This window comes from Enhydra lutris, unplaced genomic scaffold (genome assembly GCF_002288905.1).
Source record: "Enhydra lutris kenyoni isolate GAN:26980312 unplaced genomic scaffold, ASM228890v2 scaffoldscaffold87, whole genome shotgun sequence".
NCBI classification, from domain to species: Eukaryota; Metazoa; Chordata; class Mammalia; order Carnivora; family Mustelidae; genus Enhydra; species Enhydra lutris.
The window spans coordinates 3891745-3912766 of record NW_019154171.1 but is presented as its reverse complement, the minus strand read 5'-3'; the positions used below and the strand labels follow the sequence as shown (position 1 = coordinate 3912766).

General features: G+C 33.1%; 1 protein-coding gene across 3 annotated transcripts in view; it reads right to left on the bottom strand.

The window, feature by feature from the left end:
* Positions 1-21022, bottom strand: part of LOC111161912 (ubiquitin protein ligase E3A) — a 91160-nt gene that overhangs the window by 9248 nt on the left and 60890 nt on the right. For all 3 annotated transcript variants that reach the window (XM_022525985.1, XM_022525986.1, XM_022525984.1), the window contains 5 exons: positions 12472-12616; positions 9163-9368; positions 8336-8500; positions 6635-6790; positions 6467-6540 (listed from right to left, as the gene is read on the bottom strand). In XM_022525985.1, coding sequence (XP_022381693.1) covers positions 6467-6540; positions 6635-6790; positions 8336-8500; positions 9163-9368; positions 12472-12616 — 746 coding nt within the window. The remainder of the gene's footprint in view (positions 1-6466; positions 6541-6634; positions 6791-8335; positions 8501-9162; positions 9369-12471; positions 12617-21022) is intronic.

Sequence of the window (21022 nt, the reverse complement as noted above, 5' to 3'; positions counted from 1 at the left end):
CCATATCAAGGAATAAATACTACTCATCAATAAACAGAAACAAACTACTGAATTGTGGAAAAAAAATGTGGGTAATTGTCAAGGCTGAGTCAAAAAAGCCAATCCCAAAAGGTGACATATTATATGTGATTCACTTAATACAACATTCTTGAAATGACAAAATTAAAGAAATGCAGAACAGATGGGTGGTTATCAGGGATAAGGGAACAGAGTGGGGTTAGGGATAGGGTAAAGGTATGGATATATAGGTGTGACTCTGCCTATAAAAGAGCAACAAGAGGAGGAATTCTTGTAGTGATAGAATTTTTCTGTATCTTGACTGCATCCTACTTGTGATACTGTACTAATATTTTTTTATTGTACTAATATTTTATAAAAATTTGCCACTGAGGGAAAAATGGTTACAACTGTATGCCAATCTATAATTATTTCCACAATAAAAAGTTTAATTTAAAAAAAAGTGTTAAAGAAGATTAACAGATGAGATGAGTAGATTTTGGAGGAAAAAAATCAGCAGAGACAGAGAGGCACATCACATAATTATAAAGGATCAATCCACCAAAAAGACATACTGAGGCTCAAAGTATATGTACCAATCAAAAGATCTTCAAAAATAAAGTAAAAACTGATAGAGCTGAAAGGAGGAATGGACATATCCACCATTATGGAGGATTCAACACCCCTCTCTCTGAGCAACTCATAGAAATACAAATTAGTAATCTGCAAAGTCATCAACAACCAGAATCTAAATCAACATTTATAGAACATTCCACCCACCAACACAGAATACAAAAATTCAAAAGTATTAGAGGAGTCAGGAAGAGTTAAGTTCTCTGATTATAAAAGAGTCAAACTAGAAATCAGTAACAGAGATGAGGAAGATAACCAAAAACCCTGGAAATTCAACAATATAATTTTGTTTAAATTACAAAGAGAAAGTCTCAAAATAAATCTTAAAAAATACATATAAAAAAATGAAAATGAAACATAAAAATATGGGATATAGCTAAAGCAAGGATGAGAATAATATTTAAAGCACTAAATGGTTACATTAGGAAAGAGGAAAGGTCTCAAATCAATCAATTTCTATCCTCAGTAACCTAGACTAAGAAGAACAAATAAACCACAATAAGGAAGGAACTAATAAAGAGCAGAAATCAATGAAATTAAAAACAGGAAAAGAACAGAGAAATAAAAAGCTGGCTTTTCAATATAATCAGTAATTTCAACAAACCTCTCAAGCAAGACTAACAAGTTTAAAAAAGGGAAAAAAAAAAAACCCCACAAATTACCACTATGAGGAATAAAAAAGGGTATGATAGTTCAGATCTGCAGACATCAAACAGATAAAAATGGAGTATTATGAACTCTGCACACATAAATTTGATTACCTTAATAAAGTGGATCAACTCCTTGAACAACACAAATTACCACCACCCACCAAATATGAAAGATAATTTTAATAATCTTATAAACATGAAGAAGTTGAATTTGAAACTAATATCCTCCACAAAAAGGAAATTCTAGGCCCAGATGGTTTCTTGGGAGAACTCCATGAGACATTTAAGAAATAATTAGTACCGGGGTGCCTGGGTGGCTCAGTGTAAGTTTAAGCCTCTGCCTTCACCTCAGGTCATGATCTCAGGGTCCTGGGATCAAGCCCCACATCAGCAGGGAGCCTGCTTCCCCCTCTCTCTCTGCCTGCCTCTCTGCCTACTTGTGACCTGTCAAATAAATAAATAAAATCTTAAAAAAAAAAGAGAAAGAAATAATTAGTACCACTTTAACACAAGCTCTCCTAGAAAACAGAATACTTCCTAATTCTTTATGAGGCCAGAATTAACCTTGATGTTAAAACCAGACCAAGACAACATTAAAAAAAGAAATTACAGACCAGTATCTTTCATCAACTTAGACACAAAAATCATTAACCAATTACCAAGTCAAATTTGACAATGAACTAAATGGAAATGACTCAGATATGAAACACTGGTTCAGTAATGGAAAATCCATTAATGCAATGTGCCATATCAAATAGAGAATAAAGAAAAATCATGCTTGTATCAACAGATGCAGAAAAAGCATCTGACAAAAACCAAAAGCCTATTCACAATAAAACTTAACAAACAAGGTATATAGGGGAACCTCCCTGAATCTGTAGAGAGAGCACTAACTACACTAATGTCAAGCTTAATAAAGATAAATGCTTTCTCCTAAATTCGGAAACAAGTCAAGGCTTTTGCTTTTACTACTCTTATTCAGCATAGTGGTAAAAGTTCTAGCCAGCATAATAAGGCAGGAAAAAAGAAATAAAAGGCATACAAATTTAAAAAGAAGCGTAACTATCCTTATTTACAGAATACATGACTGTCTATACAGAAAATTCCAAGATGTCTCAAAAAACAAAACAAAACAAAAAACCTTTTAAAGGTGAGTTCAGCAAGGCCAAAAGATAAATGGTCAAATATTAAAAAACAAAACAAAACAAAACACACATTTCTATATACTAACAACACGTGGAAACCAACATTAAAAATACAATGCCATTAAAATAAAATAAAATACATTACCATTTATAATCACCACATTATACTTAGGTATAAATCAAACAAAACATGTACAGAATCTATGTGCTGAAAATTACAATGCCAATGAAAGGAATTTTAAAAAAGACCTAAATAAGTGGGGAGCTATACTGTATTCACAGATTGGAAGAGTCAACATAATAAAAATGTTAATTCTCCCCAATTTGATCTTAGTGTAATTCCTATCAAAATTCTATCAAGGCTTTCTGTAGGCATAGACAAAGTGAATACGAAATTTATATGTTAAAGCAAAGAGTAGCTAAAATATGGAAAAGGCAAGAAATCTTTCATTTAAAACAGGAATAAGCATTCTATCTGATGTTAATGCTTACCATTTACCTGTACTGACAGTGCAGTACTGTCAGAGGGATGGATAGGCACACACATCAAGGGAAGACCACAGGGATTTCAGAAAAAGATTGACACAAACATTATAAACTGATTTTTGACAAAGATGCAAAAATAATTCAGTAAAGGAAGGACAGCCTTTTCAACAAATTATATGGCAACAAGTGGACATTCATAGGCAAAAAAGTGGATCTTGACTTGAATTTCATATATTATATAAAAATCAACTCAAAATAGACCAAAACTTCAATATAAAATGTAAAACTATAAAAATTTTAGGAAAAAGAGAAGGAGGAGGAGGAGAGGGAAAGAGAGAGAGAAAGAGAGAGAATGTATCTTCAGGACCTGAGGCTGGCCAAGAGTTTTACATCTGACTTTACCAAAAACATGATCCACAAAAGCAAAAATCAAAGCTCAACAAAATTAAAAATTTTGCAAGATTCTGTTAAGAGGGAAAGATTAGCCACAAGAGTAGGAGAATGTACTTGCAAACCACCCACCTCAAAAAGGACTAGAATATATGAAGAACTCAAAGTTCAACAATTAAATAAAAAACAGACATTTCACCAAAAACAATAAACCGATGGCAAGTAAGTATACAAAAAGATATTCCTCATCGCTGCCATCAAGCATACTTCAAATTACCACACAGTAAGACATTACAACATACCTAGCAGAATGGATAAAGCTAACAATTTTGACACCACCAAATGCTAGCAATGATATGGAGAAACTGAATCACTCGTATATTCCCCAGGGAAATGTAAAATGGTACAGCAACTCTGGAAAACAGTTCAGCAGTTTCTTAAAAAACTAAACATGTACTTATCATATGACCTAGGATTGCACTCCTGAGCGTTTATACCAGAGAAATGAAAACAGGTTCTTGCAAAAATCTTTGCTTAAATGTTTAGTAGCTTTATTTCTAACAGCCAAATACTGACAACATCCAAGTGTCCTTTAACAGCTGAAAGGTTAAACTGAATATGGTACATCTATGTCACAAAATACTATGCAGCAATAAAAAGGAATGAGCTGTTGATACATGTAACAAAGTTGATGGATCTCAAAAGAATCATGCTGGAGGAATATGAGCGTGCCTAAAAAAGGATAGCAAAAGGGACCCTTCTGGTGATGGAAGAGTTGTACACAATCATTATAATACTGGTTATGCAAATCTATATAATGTGATGGAAATACACAGAAACACAAATACATAGAAATAAGTGCGTGAAAAACTGATGAAATCTGACTATGGTCTATAGAGTGAACCAGTACCAATTTTCTGAATTTGATACTGTACTACAGTAATGCAAAAATGTTACCATTGTGGGAAAGTGGATGGAGGGCACAGGGGACCAACCCGTACTTTATTATTTTTTTCTAAGATTTTATTTATTTGACACAGAGAGAGAGGCGGGCAGGCACAGAGGAGAGGGGGAAGCAGGCTCCCTGCCGAGCAGAAGAGCCCAATGTGAGGCTTGATTCCAGGACTCTGGGATCATGACCTGAGCCGAAGGCAGACACTTGACCGACTGAGCCACCCAGGTGCCCCTCCAACCTGTATTATAAAAGAAAAGTCCAACAAATCTATAGTTTTTTCAAAATAAAATTCTTAAAAAACCCCAAAAAACAAAATACCTTCCAACAAAGAAATGTCCAGGCCCAGATAGTGTCACTGGCGAATTTGAGCAAATATTTAAGAGAAAAAAATATCAATCTTATACAAGTATTTCTGAGAATGAGGAACAACAGTACTCCTTTCAACTCATTATATAAGGGTAGCAAAAACCTGATGTGTATTAAAAAAAAAAAAGGAAATTACAGGTTAATATTCCTCATGAATACAGACCAAAAAACCTTAACAAAATGTTAGTAAAATAAACAGAGCAACATATTTGTAAACTAAAAGGCCAAAGCTATGTTAGGCTTATCTAAAAATAAAAGGCTGATGCAGTACTGAAAAATAAAATGAAATTAATCGCATTAACTGTGAAGTGACGATAATCAAATGTGAATTTGACCAAGCCTTTTAAACAGAAACTATCAACTAAAAAGAAACTGTAGTCCCTGCTTCTCACCCAAAAACACTAACCCAAAAACGCTAAGGAGGACCACTGAAAAAGATAGTTCTAAGTCTCTCAGTAGTCAAATGAAATCAGGGAGAGCTTTATCAGCAACTGGAAAACATATACACAAAATCTTGCTTGAGAGTCAACATTTTCACACTTTATTTTTATTAATGCTAGACTTTTAAATGTTCACATTTTACATATGGTTACTTTTTGAATAATTCATTTTCATTAACCTTATTTGTGGTAAGTTGTACTAGAATTTTATTTTTAATATTAAAAACTAAAATATTTCTATTGGTATTTTACATTGCACCAATGTTACGCTACTAATTTTTAGTTGAAATGTATTAAATAGTTTCAAAGTTTTTTTTATTCATTTCACTTCAATGAATCCTGAATACTTTAAATGAAATAAATACCAACCAAGATACCAATATTGCCAATTTTTCCCTCGTATTATAGTAACTATTCCAAGTCTTCAACTTCCTACTAGTTGTAGATCCTATTTAATGGATTAATATTTTCATATATATGTTGACAAAATAAGTTTGAATTTTGTTTATAAAGATTTTTAGAATACCACTAAATGGTGAATGATCTGGAAGCTACTAAAACTCTTCTCACTTGCCTTTCAAATCACACTTAACATGTGATCTTAAGATATGTTATCAAGTAAGAATTACATTATTATAAGCTAGAAATAAAATTACCTTCATTCAAATATCTAACTTCAAATAAAATTACCTTCTAGAAATAAAAAAACCTTCAGAGACAACCTCCAGGAACTTAATGATTGCATTTCTTCCACCTTATCCCACTAGGGGGCATCAAAAAAGCATCTTTGTCCCCTTTTACCAATCTCTACAAGGGAGGAAGAAGCCTATGTCTTTTAAGACTGAATTGTGTAGTACAGAAAAGGAGATAGTACGGTAGGAAGGGCATTTGTTTGAAAGCAGAAAAGATAGGGAAACTCTCCCTCTTGCTGAGAAAATCTGGGGCTCAGTTTCTTCAGGGGTAAAACACATACTAACATGTATCTTGGCATGTGATTGTAAGAATTAAGTAAAGTAACATTTCACACAAAAAGTGCTTCATATAAGGTGGAGAATAACAGTTCACAAACACAGAATTCAAAAGAAAGGAGAAATATTCAGAGATGGTAGCTCTATTTTCTCATTTTCTAACCTGCAGTAAGCACATGCTAATTAGAATCACTAGGAATATTAGATAATTTATATCCCAAATGCAGAAGAAAACATATGACTTACAAAAACACTTCATTCAAGAAATAAATCATACACTGGTGATTGTATTACAAATACATTTCTAATATTACAGATTGAGAATTCGTGAGTTTGCTTACTTGGTAAGTAATACCTAGAGAGATGAAATTCTAATGCATAAACTACACACCCCTTTGATGAATTAAATCTTCCTTTTAAGAATTAAGCACCTCACCTAATCAGAACAGAGTCCCTAGTATAGCCACCGTCATATTCCGTAGTTTCTTCTAGTGCTTGGAAATCTAGATTCTGAAAATTCAAGAAAATATGTCTTAATATATATACCATACCATTACAAACAATAAATCAATTGGATATTTTTGCAGACACTTTGCTTTCTTACCCGGCTTCCACATATAAGCAATTCAATTTCCTCTGGTCTGAATAAATACTTTAAGGGAGACTCATTGGTCACCATATGAAAACCTCTCCGAAAGGCTTTGAATTGTTTTTCTACTGATTTATTGAGAATGTAGTCAGAATAGAGATTGACAAATTCCTGCAGAAAACATTAACCACAAGAACTTCTTATAATATGCTATACAAATAAAACACAACAAGATACTGGGCTGCATATCCTTTTGTTTTTATTTTCCCAAAGAAGAACCATCAAGAATATTTTTAAAGATTCAAACCTTACACATACAAAGGAAAATACAGGTATACCTCAGAGATATTGTGGATCTGGTTTCAGTCCACCGCAATGAAGCGAGTATTGCAATAAAGTAAGTCAAATGAATTTTTTGGCTTCCCAGTGCATATAAAATTTATGATTATGTTATGCTGTAGTTTATTAAGTTTGTAATACAGAATACCTTAAAAAATGTACATACCTTAATTTTAAAAATACATTGCAAAAAAATGCTAAGCATCATTTGAGGTTTGAGTCATAATCACTGAGCACAGATCATAACAAATATAACAATGATGAAAAAGTTTAAAAAGTCTGAATTACCCAAGTGTGACACAGAGACTCAGAGTGAGCAAATGCTGTTTGAAAATGGTGCTGACAGACTTGCTCAAGACAGGGTTGCCATAAACCTTCTAATTTATGGGGAAAAAAAGCAACATCTGCAAAGTGCAATAAATTTGTACAATAAAACAAGGTATGCCTGCAATTTCAACGATTTCACAGCTCTCTGCAATAGCCAATATTGAACTATAAAAAGGCCATGTACATAAACTAAATATAAATATGTTTCAATTTTGATATTATATTAAGCAAGACTGAATATAAAAGCTGGACCTCAATACAATTTTGAGATCCCTCAACCAGGTGTGCAAACACAGAGACATTTAAATCGTATACATCTATTTATAAAAGCTAACAATGCAATGGACCTGATTTGAGCAAACCAGGAAGCCTCATGTTGTCTATGCTACAATATTTGAGAAGGGGCCTACTGTATCCAGTTCAGCAAAAATGCTGGTATTTTACTTGATACGTAAGCTACTATATCAAATCATAAAAGGTAAATGCACTTTGTATCCTAACTTGGAGAATATTTTATCAAAAATTATGCTGTTATACACATTTTTTTAAGGCTTACTATTTATTATCTTAATTTTCCTGTCATGTTCTGGATTATTCCCAATTTCCGAATGGATACAAAAAACCTATCTGATTCAACACTTTTCACTAGCGTATTTAAGTCACATATATATGTGTATACACTAAAGATAATGATCACTTGTTTGGAGAGAAGGATTTTAATCATGATGTCCCTGTTCCCTCTCCCATGTGGAGTCTAGTATCAGAAACACACTATTTCTTGCCTTTTTTACAGCCACACTATTTCATTCACTATCTCCTACTCCTGTCCTCTCTCTTAGAAAGGCTTTAGTGCCCAACTACAGGCTCTCATACCAGCTTATATTCAAGATTTAGGAAATGGGCTATTTCATTTACAAGGAATTTGATTACTTGATTTCTTGAGTTTTTGTATGAAGTATTTGATACTTCTTTAAAAATTACAAGCATATATGCTTTAAAACTCTGTTAATAAAGAGACAAAGACAATGATGGTATTAAAACACTTATTACCTTCCTGTTTTCATTCGTAATTGGAATTTTATCACCATTTTCCTTTAGATCATACATCATGGGATTACCAAAGAGGTCTGTCTGAGATATCTGGAAAGTGATCATCATGTCATCTTCCACATTTCCTTCATATTCCAATAAATCTTTTAAACTCTGATACAGGACCTAACAACCAGAAATGAAAAATTAGGTTACCATAATACTATAAAATACAGTAATTTGTATCCCTCTTCTAGGGAGGAGAAAAAAAAAAAAACCAAGAACAAAAAACCTGACAGAACTAAAGCATAGAAAGCATTCTCTCTGTCCCCCAAATAGTTTATGATACAGAAAGACTGACAGATACTGATCTAATTCTCTGCTGAGAAAACCAGAGCGTCAATTTAGCAATGGATTTTATCTTTGAGAGAACCTCAAAGGTTTCTCACAGTGAGGGAGGGGGTAGAGACAGAAACAGATGTACTAACTGTAGCCACCAAACCCCCTCTCCAGAGCAGCTCTGATTTCACCTGGCAATCTCATGTGGCTTCATTAAAAAACAAAAACCAAAAAACACCTAAAACCCCAAATCCAAAATGACATGTTAAAACAAAACTCATTCCTACAGAATCAGTCCTACAAAACTTGCCTGCTGACAGTTATACTAAATTTCCCCTTTGAGTTTTTAAGTGTTCATGGTACTTCAACAGATTAAAATTACTTTATTTCACTAAGTATAAATATTAATAAAAATGATTTCAAATGAAAACTAATTTTTTTACATAAATTAAACTTTAGTTTTGCTTTTAAATAAAATCTAAACATAAAATAAAAAATTACAGACTTACAGGGTGAGAATCTCCTAGGTCACGAAAAGTTCCTTTTTTCCCCATTAGCTTCCTGTAGACAACCATGGGAAAATGTACATCCAGTATACAGTTATTGTAAATAGCCAGACCCAGCACTATGCCAATCAGAGTGAACTGACCCTCAGTTTCAAAAGAGGATGGATTAAACCAAAACAATTTTGTAGATTCATCATATGTGAACATACCTATAAAAAATGATTTTAAAAAATATATTACTTTTATATTTTATTAAATATCGATGAATACAAATATAAAATAATTACACAAACTTATATGTAGTAAGTGCACAAAGTTTTTTCTCTATTACATGAACACTTGAGAGACCAAAGCTCATACATGATTGTTATAAATTGTGGCAAATGGTAGTATGTCATTTTAAGAAGCCATGGAAACAAAACAATAAGAAATTCTGGCTGCATTTTCCAAGAAGGTAGGGAAAATGTTCATTAAAGTTCTCTAACTGTCTACTAATACAAATGATAACTTAATTTGTATTGATACTTTATCCACTGAATGGTTGAAAATAAATGCAAAACCAAAAGGAAAAAAAAGCTTTATTAAAACATATTTAATCTACATGTGATTTCAAAAAATAGTTTTGAATTTCATCAAAGAAAAGTTTTTGTTTTTTGAAAACTGCAATGATCCCATGGTTTTTTTTTTAGCACCTTTCAAACAAAGTCAGACGAAGCCACGTACATAATAAGTTTAAATAAGTTTGATGAACTTAGATTATATCCAAAACCCAAAGCTATTAATACACACATTAATTGTGAGCCAATAAATAAAACAAAAGTAGCTTGCATTTATAGTCTTATTTCAATTTTACATGGTCTCCACTATTCAAAACCCAAGCTTAGAAATCTTTTTTGTATCATTCATTTTAAAAACTAGGAATGTTTGGTTTTACCTATCTGAATACCATTACTAAGGCAGAATTATTTTCTTCCCTTTAGACAAACAGAGTATCTAAGGAAAAGGTTACATGGTATTTTATGAATTTATGACTTTTCTCACTTTGCTAAAATGTTTTTCAATTGCTACTGTGCAACTGAATGAAAATACCTTAAGAATTAGGTCTGAGGGGCGCCGGCATGGCTCAGTCCATTAAGAGACTGCCTTAGGCTCAGGTCATGATCCCAGAGTCCTGGGATCAAGCCCCACACTGGGTTCTCTGCTCGGCAGGGAGCCCGCTTCCCCATCTCACGCTCCCCTTGCTTGCCTTGCTCTCTGTTTCCCTGTCAAATAAAATCTTAATTAAAAAAAAAAAAAAAAAAAAACTTAGTTCTGAAAAAAGGGGCAACGTCCAAAAGCACAAACTTTAGAAATCAGTATGACACATAAATACATTCATTTATATGATTTTTAAAAGCTTTAAAAATGTTTTGTTTTGTTTTTTAAGATTTTATTTATTTATTTGAGAAAGAGACAGTGAGAGAGAGCATGAGCGAGGAGAAGGTCAGAGGGAGAAGCAGACTCCCCATGGAGCTGGGAGCCCGATGTGGGACTCGATCCCGGAACTCCGGGATCATGACCTGAGCCGAAGGCAGTCGTCCAACCAATTGAGCCACCCAGGCGTCCCTGTTTTTTTTTTATTTTTATATTTAGTTTAAGTTCAATACAAAAGGAACTGTAAAGTGTTCCCTGGATCATCAAAGTATAAAGTAAGCAAGGACATTTTTTTAATGAAGTTAATGTTCATGAAGTAAAAGTGAAAATTATCCAATTTTCACCTGAATTTCAGTTTAGATCCAAACTTTATCAAGAACAGTAAAAAATTATTACAATTAATAAATAAATTTGATGAAATATCACAAATGTATGTCCTTGGTCTCAAGAGCAATAAACTACAAATTAATCAGAATATAAATTACAGAGGCCATTACTCTCATCTGTGTTATGAAGATTATAATTTTAACGTTCAAAGTGATTCCATTTTGGGCACATTTTTGCCAGTCCCTGGAAGAAATGCACCATAAAAAGTGGCTCTTCTAAAATATTCATTTCTGATAGTTTTAACTACTATCATTTCAATTACCTTACTATCAAGTGGAACTATTAAATGTTATGTTTTTCTCTTGAAAGTATTTCTGCATATAATGTTAGTATGCTTTACAGCTGATGTTTAACGTGTCGAGACACAAAGGAACCCAGAGCTAAGGTTTACCAAACCCAAGAAGATCACAAATTAATTTTCTTTCAAAAAAAGGCATGGTTTTAGGTGTCTTGATTTACTTTGAGCAAATTACGTGGAAATTACATAGGCTTCTGATTAATAAACATTAGCTAAAGTAGTCTTAACTGTATACATGTCATGAATTCAAATGTCTACTTCCATTTACATGTATGTATATATATTACCAACTAAGAATAACAGAAAAGTCAATTCAATGTACATACTGAGAATCAACAAGCTCAATTTTCAAAGCTTAATGGAAATGATATATGCATTATTCTATGTCACATTCTTTACAATTCTGACAGTATATTTAATGGAATTCTTTTCCTGTAACTGTCATGCATTCAGTTGTAAAAATAAGCAAACCTAGTAACCAAGTTAGTGGTTATATTACAGAACTACACAGTCCTATACTATACAGTTCAGAACTACACAGTTAAGAATACAATCCAAGATGCTGCAGTCTTTTACCAGCTCTACTTTACCCACTTTTATTAGTAAAACTCAAATCCTTCACTTTCAAACTGACATATATAGATAAGTTTTTCCCGAACTGTTCAATAAAAAACATTTCTGGGAGGCAAATGTGGGGTGGGAAAGAGTTCTGGAGTTTAAAGAGTTTGGGAAAACAATGTAATATTACGCCCCATGAAATCCTGTAGCAAATAAAACTTAATTAATTTGATACCAGTCAGGGTTTCCAAACTTTGAGCATGATACACTTGTGAGACATTCTCAACATTCTTCAGACCACTGTTTGAAATTCTTATTTCAGAAATGCTGTAAGTTTGACGAATGTTTAGAATTAAAAGAGCAAGAAATCTTTCAGTTGTTCTAATGTACCATTCTAAAGTGTTTTCAGTTTATTTAACTACGAGATTATGTCCTGTAGTAAAATATTTGGCTAAGTAATCTAAATAAGAACTTGAGTAAATGAGTGATGCAAATCAGTACTCCAAACCCACAAGTTCAGTCATTAACCGTGACTCTAGGAAATCCACATCAAAACCTATTACTGTTCTTTGTAACTGAGAATATTTATAAACCCTCGTAAACAAACCTTTAATTCAAAAGATATGACATCATGATCACATCACTGAAATATTTACCAATATCTGGATTGAAGATTTCCTCCACAACCAGCTGAAAAAATTCTTTGGAAACACCTCCCTCATCAACTCCTTGTTCTCCTTCAAATTCCACATACAACTGTTTCTTCAAGTCTGCAGGATTTTCCATAGCGATCATCTCTAGCTAATGAGTGAAAAAAGTGAAAAGAAGATGACTGCCAGTTTAAGAATGAAAGCAAAATAAAAATAAGGAGAAGCAAAAAATAAAAACCAGGAGTAGGGCTATGGAGCAAATAAAAAATACTGACTTTTGGTCCGTTTTAAATGGAAACAGGAAGCAAACTGGTAAAAAGCCAGTAAAGGCAAAGATTCAGTCTCACAGATATTAGAAAAAAATAGGACAGTAAAGAAACCAGCACAGATTTATAAAAGGTTACTTTCTCACTACGGATTTGTTATGAAATTAACATATAGTAGAAAATTAAAAGGTTTTTGTTTGTTTGTTTGTTTGTTACTTCTGTATAACAAACCTAGGTTGTAAGGTTAGGATGTAAAAAGAAGTCTTGACAGCCAAATACATATGATACTACTCAAACTAAATCATTTCAACAAAAACAATGGAGTATAAAAGTTTGGCTTCAAATTTGTTCACTAGTAGTTCTTTATGTTTAATAGAACAGAAACTAAGAAAACAATTTCAACTAAGAGAAAAAAACACCCTGAATAAATAGGGAAACAATTTATGGTCTCTTATAGTACTTAGTATAAATTTCCACTTCTTAGTTGATCACAGCACATCTCATATACACTTTTTTTTGGAAGCAGATGAGACATACGCTTGCTCATATCCTTACTCCTTATTTCTTACTAACAAGTTATCAAACCCTAGTATCTAGCATTTTTTAACTATAAATCTTTACCAGATACTTCTTTGTATTTACAGAATATACATAGTAACTGATCTTAGTCATTAAGAAATTAATCTGAAAATCCATACTAGATTCGAATGTGAAATTATACTGCATTTTTTTTTTAATGTATCTGAGATTTACTAAAAGCTTGCCTGATTGTTCACCCACCTTATTTGCTACATTGACTTTAAATGCCGTTTGGCTGTTAAAAAAAATTTAAATTTGCCAAAACAGAATATTTAATAAGGGTGTTCAAGTAACTGCAACTATTCCAACTAGAATTTTAAAAATGGTTTTGAGCAATTCAAACATCAACAAAGTAACTTTACTACAGTCCTAAAGTAATGACTTTAGGTAACAGCACTAGTTTGAACATTCTAGCATGTCTATAAAAAATAAAATAAAATTTCCTAGTCATAAATCAAGCCAGTTGCCCTAGATCAATGTTTTTCAAACAGCCAATTGAAACTCCCTAGTGAGTAGCCTAGTCCGTTCATTTAGCAGTTTAAAACCAACAATGGGAGGAAAAACTCAGAACGTATTCCATATAGTAATGGTATCTACTGTTCTCTGAAACTTCTATTTCCATTATATGTAGAGACAGATATGCACGTGTACACCTAATGCTATGCAAAATATCTTACTTGGGACTCAGTCAAAAACATTTTAAGAACAAAGGCTGAAATGATCTCTTAGATACCTTCAACTTTTGGATTCTATAATTCTGTGAATTTTGGATCTTTAGCTTTAAGAAATGTGCTGCACAACAGTGGTCTTTAATGTTTACAAAACCATTTTTATGCCAAGTTATATTAGGATAACTTATTTTTGAGACAGAGTGTAGTGGAGACTGAGACAGAATACTCTGTACTAGTTCCAACTATCACTTAACTTTTAAAATTTAAATTTTAGCAAGCGACTCAGGTAAGCCTCAGTTTCCTCATCTGCAAAGAAAAAAAAGGAATAGTACTCTTCATACTGAAAAGATGTGAAGGCTTAATAAAAATATATAGCAAAGAGTTCTAGAATAGGCAATATTAAGGGAACATATCATGTTGCAACCTTTTAAAACAACTTTGATCTTTGAACAAAAGATTCACAAAATTTGGTGTTATAGCCTTTCCCAAGTTTTGAAAATAACCTTGGGGAAAAATAGTTCCAGTTGGAAACCTGTTTCAAGCCACAGAAAATAAAGAATGCTGAGAACTAAATTAGAATTATCAGCTCCAATGTGGTTTACCCATCACGCCAACATCCCATATTGCCATGGAACGCATTCCTAGTTTCCTTCTTCCAGTTCCCACCTGCCTAGGTGTTAAAGGAATATAAGTCAATGTTTATATATGCCCTTATAACACAAAGACAAACCTGCTTATAATCAAAAATATAATGCATTCCAAGGTGAAAAAAATTATCTGATATTTAAATTATGCTTCCTATAGTTCTTCCTCAGTAACATTCATAAATGAGAGCAGACTCCATTATCAACGTGACTGTATCTTTTAAAGGATTTGGTGTTGTTTCTACAGAATTCTGAGACCATGTGCTGCAATCTTAGCTCCACCTGAGACACTTTATATGACACTGAAACAAATTTATCTTCATTCTTAATATTAAATATTACTATATGTCCGTCTCCACTGAGTGCCAAAATAATTCAACGTCACGTTCTATAATTGTAATTGTAAACATATAGCTTTATCTTTTTTAGTTTCATCTTTGAAATGAGAACACTATTTTAAGAAGAAATAAATAGATTATTAGATGAATTATTAGATTATTAGATGAATTCCCTGTACAACAATGCCTTATAGCACTAGCTTTTGTTGCTATTGTTACTTTAACTTGTATGGGAAATTTTTTCAGGCTTGCCTGAAAACCGAACAAACCAGACATTACAGAAAAAATATTCCAGTAAAAATAACACAACAATATATAGCACTTACATGCCAGGGGACTATTCTAAGCACTTCACATATGCCAATTCATTTCACTTTCACAACCTTATGTGGCCAGTAATTTCAAGCTCATTTTACAGATGAAGACCCCAAAGTAATAAGAGATTCAATAACTTGCTTCCAGTATTAGCTCTAATTCAGGCACCAAGTTCTTAAATACTATGCCTTCCTGCTCTCTGCAATGACTACCAAGTAACTTATTTTATTCCTTGTGCTTTTCTATATTTTTAAGTATTTTTAAAAAAATAAACATCTATTTTAGAATCAGGATGTTAAATGCAAATATGTAAAAATAATGGTTTGAAAAACAGGTGGCAAATGAACTCTGCAGGCAAAAATTTCCCATTATTATCTATATTAGATTATCATTATCAGGTATATATTAAGGGGCTCTGGAATACTTTTATCATTTATGTATACATGGGTAGCCTACCTTTAAATAACAATTTTTACTTTTAATTGTAACATAAAATTTACCAGTTATCATTTTGACAAAGGCTATTATGAAGTAACACACTGCATATTTTATTTTTCTTAAAACAACCACTTCTGACTCATTGAATTGAACGGTAAAGGTGTTATCACTTTCTGTAATTTATACATACCATTTAGAACAGAATTTTCACAATCAAAAGCTGTCCTGAATGCAGTAGGATATGTGGAAACTTAAATGTCAGTGAACACTTATTCTGCAAAGGAGAATTTGTATGCATCCCTGAACAGAAATCACTTAGTATACAGACCTGTGTTTTTATATATAGAATTTCTTAAAGGAGGGTATGTTAATTTAATATGGAGACTGGCAAAAGACAGATTTTTGGGGAAAAATAAACAAAAATAGACTGGACATAATGACATCTACCTCTTCCTTATATGACTTCCTCTTCTTACTAAGACTCTTGATTTCATCAATTGTTGGACAAAACGATTTTCAATTTCTGAACTTTTAATTGGCCATGATGATGAAATCCTGGAGAGATCATTTTTAAAAAATTGATCTGGTATCAAAGCATTCCCAGAATACCTAGGTAGGATGACATCTTAATAATAAAAATATCATATCTGCCAGATTTACAAGAGTCAAAAGGAAAACCCCATCTTTTAAAATCTTAGAGTATTCTGGGCTATTACTCATGATAAAGTCATCTTTATCCATAATTGAAAAAAAATGCCTTAATAGTAAAGATATTTAAGTAGTAGTAGTAGTCACATAAAATAGACCTCCCTAATACTTAAGAAAACCTAGGATCTCTAAGAATGGCTGGCTTAAGCAACTTCATTCAACTTAACTAGATTCTACGGTTAAACACTTTACCTTTAAGATAGTGGCTACAATAAGATCTTTAGATTATCCAAATATATTTAATTTTTTTTAATTCTCTAAAACAGATGAAGGAAAGTTTTTTATATCTTATGTATAAAGTTTAGATGTTTGGGTAACAGTCATTTCATATAATCACATCTGCTTCTGAGACCAGGAACCCTGACTTCTACTTCCAATTCTGCCATTAATTTCTGTAGGCCAGAATTTCTTTTTTCTCACATATAAAGGTAAGGAGTTTGACAAATTTCATTGTTTTAGATTATTATAGGATCCTGAGAATCTAAGTAGATCTACTTAATTCTCTTAATCTCCTTTGAAAACATTAAATTGGGCATGAAGTTCTTCATTTCATTTAGAATAAATTATAATGATCACTGCATTGAGCACAATATAGTGAATGTATAAGACACAATTAATCATACTCAGAGCAGCACAGGATAATCTTATTCTTAAAGCACTATAGGTCAATTATTAAATAAAAGAACCAAGTTTTATTTCAATAATAACCAAGGGTATTTGCCAAGGAAAATGGTGGGGATTAGGACAGATAGCACTGTTAGAGCCCAGAAAAAAATGATTTTTTTTAGAAGGGATTGAGCAGAACCAATTGGTAGTGGGGCTATTTATTTGTGTCTATCACTTTGATCTGTACTAGTTCATATTTTGGACTCTCCTATACAGTTCTCCATTTCAGCCATTCCTTTTGGTCTTTAGATCCCTACACAGAATTCTAGGATTCCCTGACTAATCTGAACCAAGTCACACACCAACATCAATCCTTACTCTAAACCTGCTATTTTCATCATCCTCTCAAAGACTGCCAGTTTCCTAAATGTATAACTGTATATAAATATGGCCTCAATAAATATGTATCTATAAACTATACCAATAGCCATCTTTCCCAAATACTGGTTTGCAGTATGGCTTTATCAGAGTATCTGGGGGCACTGCCAGAAATATAATTCCTAGGCTCTACAATGAACTCCCAGTCTGAATCTCTAGATGGTAGAACCTTGGATTTTTTTTTTTTAAAACATTATTTCCTGTTTAGATGGGAAGACAGTTTGGGGTATGTCACAGATGGCAATATTGTCTTCCATGATACTCCATCCTCTACTAACATAATCTTTTAAAATAAAAAATAATGAAAATAAATGTTCAGACCCTTTTCCTTTGGAAATGCTTTGTCTAAGAAAAATGACAAATTATCTGCTTTTAAAGAATACACAAATAGATAAATGTTATTAGTAAAATATAGTAAAAGCCTATCATGATTTGGATTGTTAATTCAAGTGAGCTCATAAGTATCACTGTATTATTTTCTAAGAAACAACAACAACATATAGTGAAAATAAGTCCAGGGAGAAATATTCCAATAATTTGAAGTGTGGGGTAGTCCTTAAATGATTCTGAGACACCTACTTGGGAAAAGGCAACTTATATTTTACCATACTTCATTGATTCTAAAATTCATTTTTTTCCACATTTTAACATCTCTGAAATCAGGATATACCATAAAACTGGTAGCATCTCAAGACAATTGGCAGCATATTTTCCTACTACTAAAAGTGGTAAGAAAATAACCGTGTGTCCTACAATCAACAGTATCTAAGTTTCAATACACTAATTCTTCAGCTGTCATCAAAGGCAACTCCTCTAGGGGCACCTGGGTGCAGCTGTCATCAAAAATAGTTCCTCAAGGGGCTCCTAGGCACAGCTGTCATCGAAGACAGTTCCCCTAGGGGCGCCTGGGTGGCGGAGCTGGTTGTGGATCCAACTCTTAGTCTGGGCTCAAGTCATATCTCAAGCCCTGCATTGGGCTCTGCATGGAGTCCACTTGAGATTCTCTTTCCCTTCACCTCTGCCTGTCCCACTCATGCTCGCTCGCTCTCTCATAAATAAGTAAATCTTAAAACAAAAACCCAGGTCCTCTGAATACTCCAGTTAGTAAATACTTGGCTCGTGTGGTATGAATTACATAATACATGAAAGTGAGGAACAGAGTTTTCTTTAAAAATAAATAAATAAATAAATCTGTAATTATTTTTTTTAAAGATTTTATTTATTTATTTGACAGACAGAGATCACAAGTAGGCAGAGAGGCAGGCAGACAGCAGGGTGGGGAAGCAGGCTCCCTGCTGAGCAGAGAGCCCGATGCAGGACTCGATCCCAGGACCCTGGGATCATGACCCGAGCCGAAGGCAGAGGCTTTAACCCTCTGAGCCACCCAGGCTCCCCTAAATCTGTAATTATTAACGGAAGGTACTACTCCTCCCTTTTCCACCATGCCAGCCAGTCTTACGATTAATAACTAAAAAATAAGACCTAACAGAAAACACACTCAAGTGTGTCATATATGTAGTCATTATTTTCTGGGCCTCATTTGTAGACGAATGAGTAGATGGAACTCCAAGGCTCCTTTTAGCTCTTAAAGTCTACAATTCTGTAACCTTAATTATTCAAATATTAATAATGAGCTCAGCAAATTTTTCATTTCCTCTTCTCTTCCCCACCCCACTCTGTAGGTCAAATTAGCAGGTCATAAAAAGTAGTCAGTAAGTTTTTTTTTTTGTTTTTTTTTTTGTCAAATTGTTACAGAAGAATAAGGCTTTAAAAAAGCAAAAGTAGATCCTTGAGGAATAAGATGTTAAACATCCATCAATACTCTGAGAGTTCAGCTGAGAGGATGACCTTAAACTACTTTTTGTTGTAAACCTTTTTGTTACTAAAATACTATGACTTTATCATAATCACACCACTATGAATATTTTTTTAAAAATAGGAGTCTCGGGGCGCCTGGGTGGCTCAGTGGGTTAAAGCCTCTGCCTTCAGCTCAGGTCATGATCTCAGGGTCTTAGGATCGAGCCCCGCATCAGGCTCTCTGCTCAGCAGGGAGCCTGCTTTCCCCTCTCTCTCTGCCTACTTGTGATCTCTCTCTGTCAAATAAAAAATAAAAAAAAAAAAAGGGTCTTAATTTTACTAACTCACATGGCCTACTGTGATTTTTTTTCCTAACATTTTCACATTGTTATTTTTAAAAAAGAAGAAAAAAGGAAAGAAGAGTAAAATTTGTTTAGTATGAGTATTTAATATGAGCATTTAGCACTAAGAAGATTCTCAGTTGTCATAATTCATCTTTACATCTCTAATGATTAGCAAAGTGCCTCACACACAAGATTTCTGAAGCAAACTGCTTTTGTGGACTTGTAATATTCATGTACAGATATTATCTAGTGAATCCCGATTTAAAATCGGTCAAATTGTAATATTCAGGTTTGACAGAATTAAGAATTCACTTAAAAAAAAAAACCAGTATAATTAAGAAGTTCAGAGTTCTACTCTTAAAACCCTCTTTTAAAAAAGACCTTATAAACCAAAATGACTGTTTCCTCAAAATTCTAGGTGATAAAAGAAGTATACAACAAGTACTTAAACTTTTCTAAGTTCTTAGCCTTGCTTTACTAAGAGGGGGAGGTGGTGGGAAACGAGGCAGGGGAAGGAAAATAAGGTTGGGTAGATTTCTTAGCTGACGGCAGGTAAGGAAGGTAGACAATTCTTTTTATTTCTAACTCTGTATTAATCTTATGAAGAGTAGTTTCATTCTTTTTTTAAATTAGGCAAGGCATAGCTTTTACAGGAAATAGATGAAAGGATCCCAACCCAAGAAGCCAAATATAAAATGCATGGTCTCAGAATTTACAGTTCTGCTCTAACAACCGAAATTCAAAGATAGACCTCGATGTACTTTCCACAATACATCACTCAACGTCCTTATATGATACCCCATCATTCTGCCGACCTACATAAAAGTTGGGGCTGCCTGATGATTATATTAGTTATTTATGTAGCTCAAAACTACAAGAGTGTAATAAAAAGAACACCAGAAAGCAAGCAATGATAGTTACTCCAAACAACTAGTGCCTTTCTGCCTCTGTTGAAAAACTGCTTGAGTTGCCTAAGGCAGAATTCCTCAACACTAGAAATGTATTTGGTGTTCTTAAAAACCAGTTAACAAACAGAAGAGGCACACAATCTCTGCAACTTTCAAATTTCTGAGATATCAAACAACTCTTTCCATTGGTTTAGTTTTATGAATACTCAGATTTAGACAAATCCATCCTAAAACTAAAATATACTTTAAAATAAGTATCACTATTTCCTAGTTGTGTCGTGCATTCTTATCTTTTATTAGTATGGAAGGTTGACTGTACCTTAATTTTACCTGACATCAAATTTTACTTGAAGTTGTTTAAAAACAAAACAAAACAAAACTAGTAATGATGGGTGTATGTAATATCATAAATAAAACTCTGTGGTAAAGGGGGTGGCCCCTGGCTAGTACAGCATGAGACTCTTCATCTTGGGGTTTTGAGTTCTAACCCTATGTTGGGTGTAGA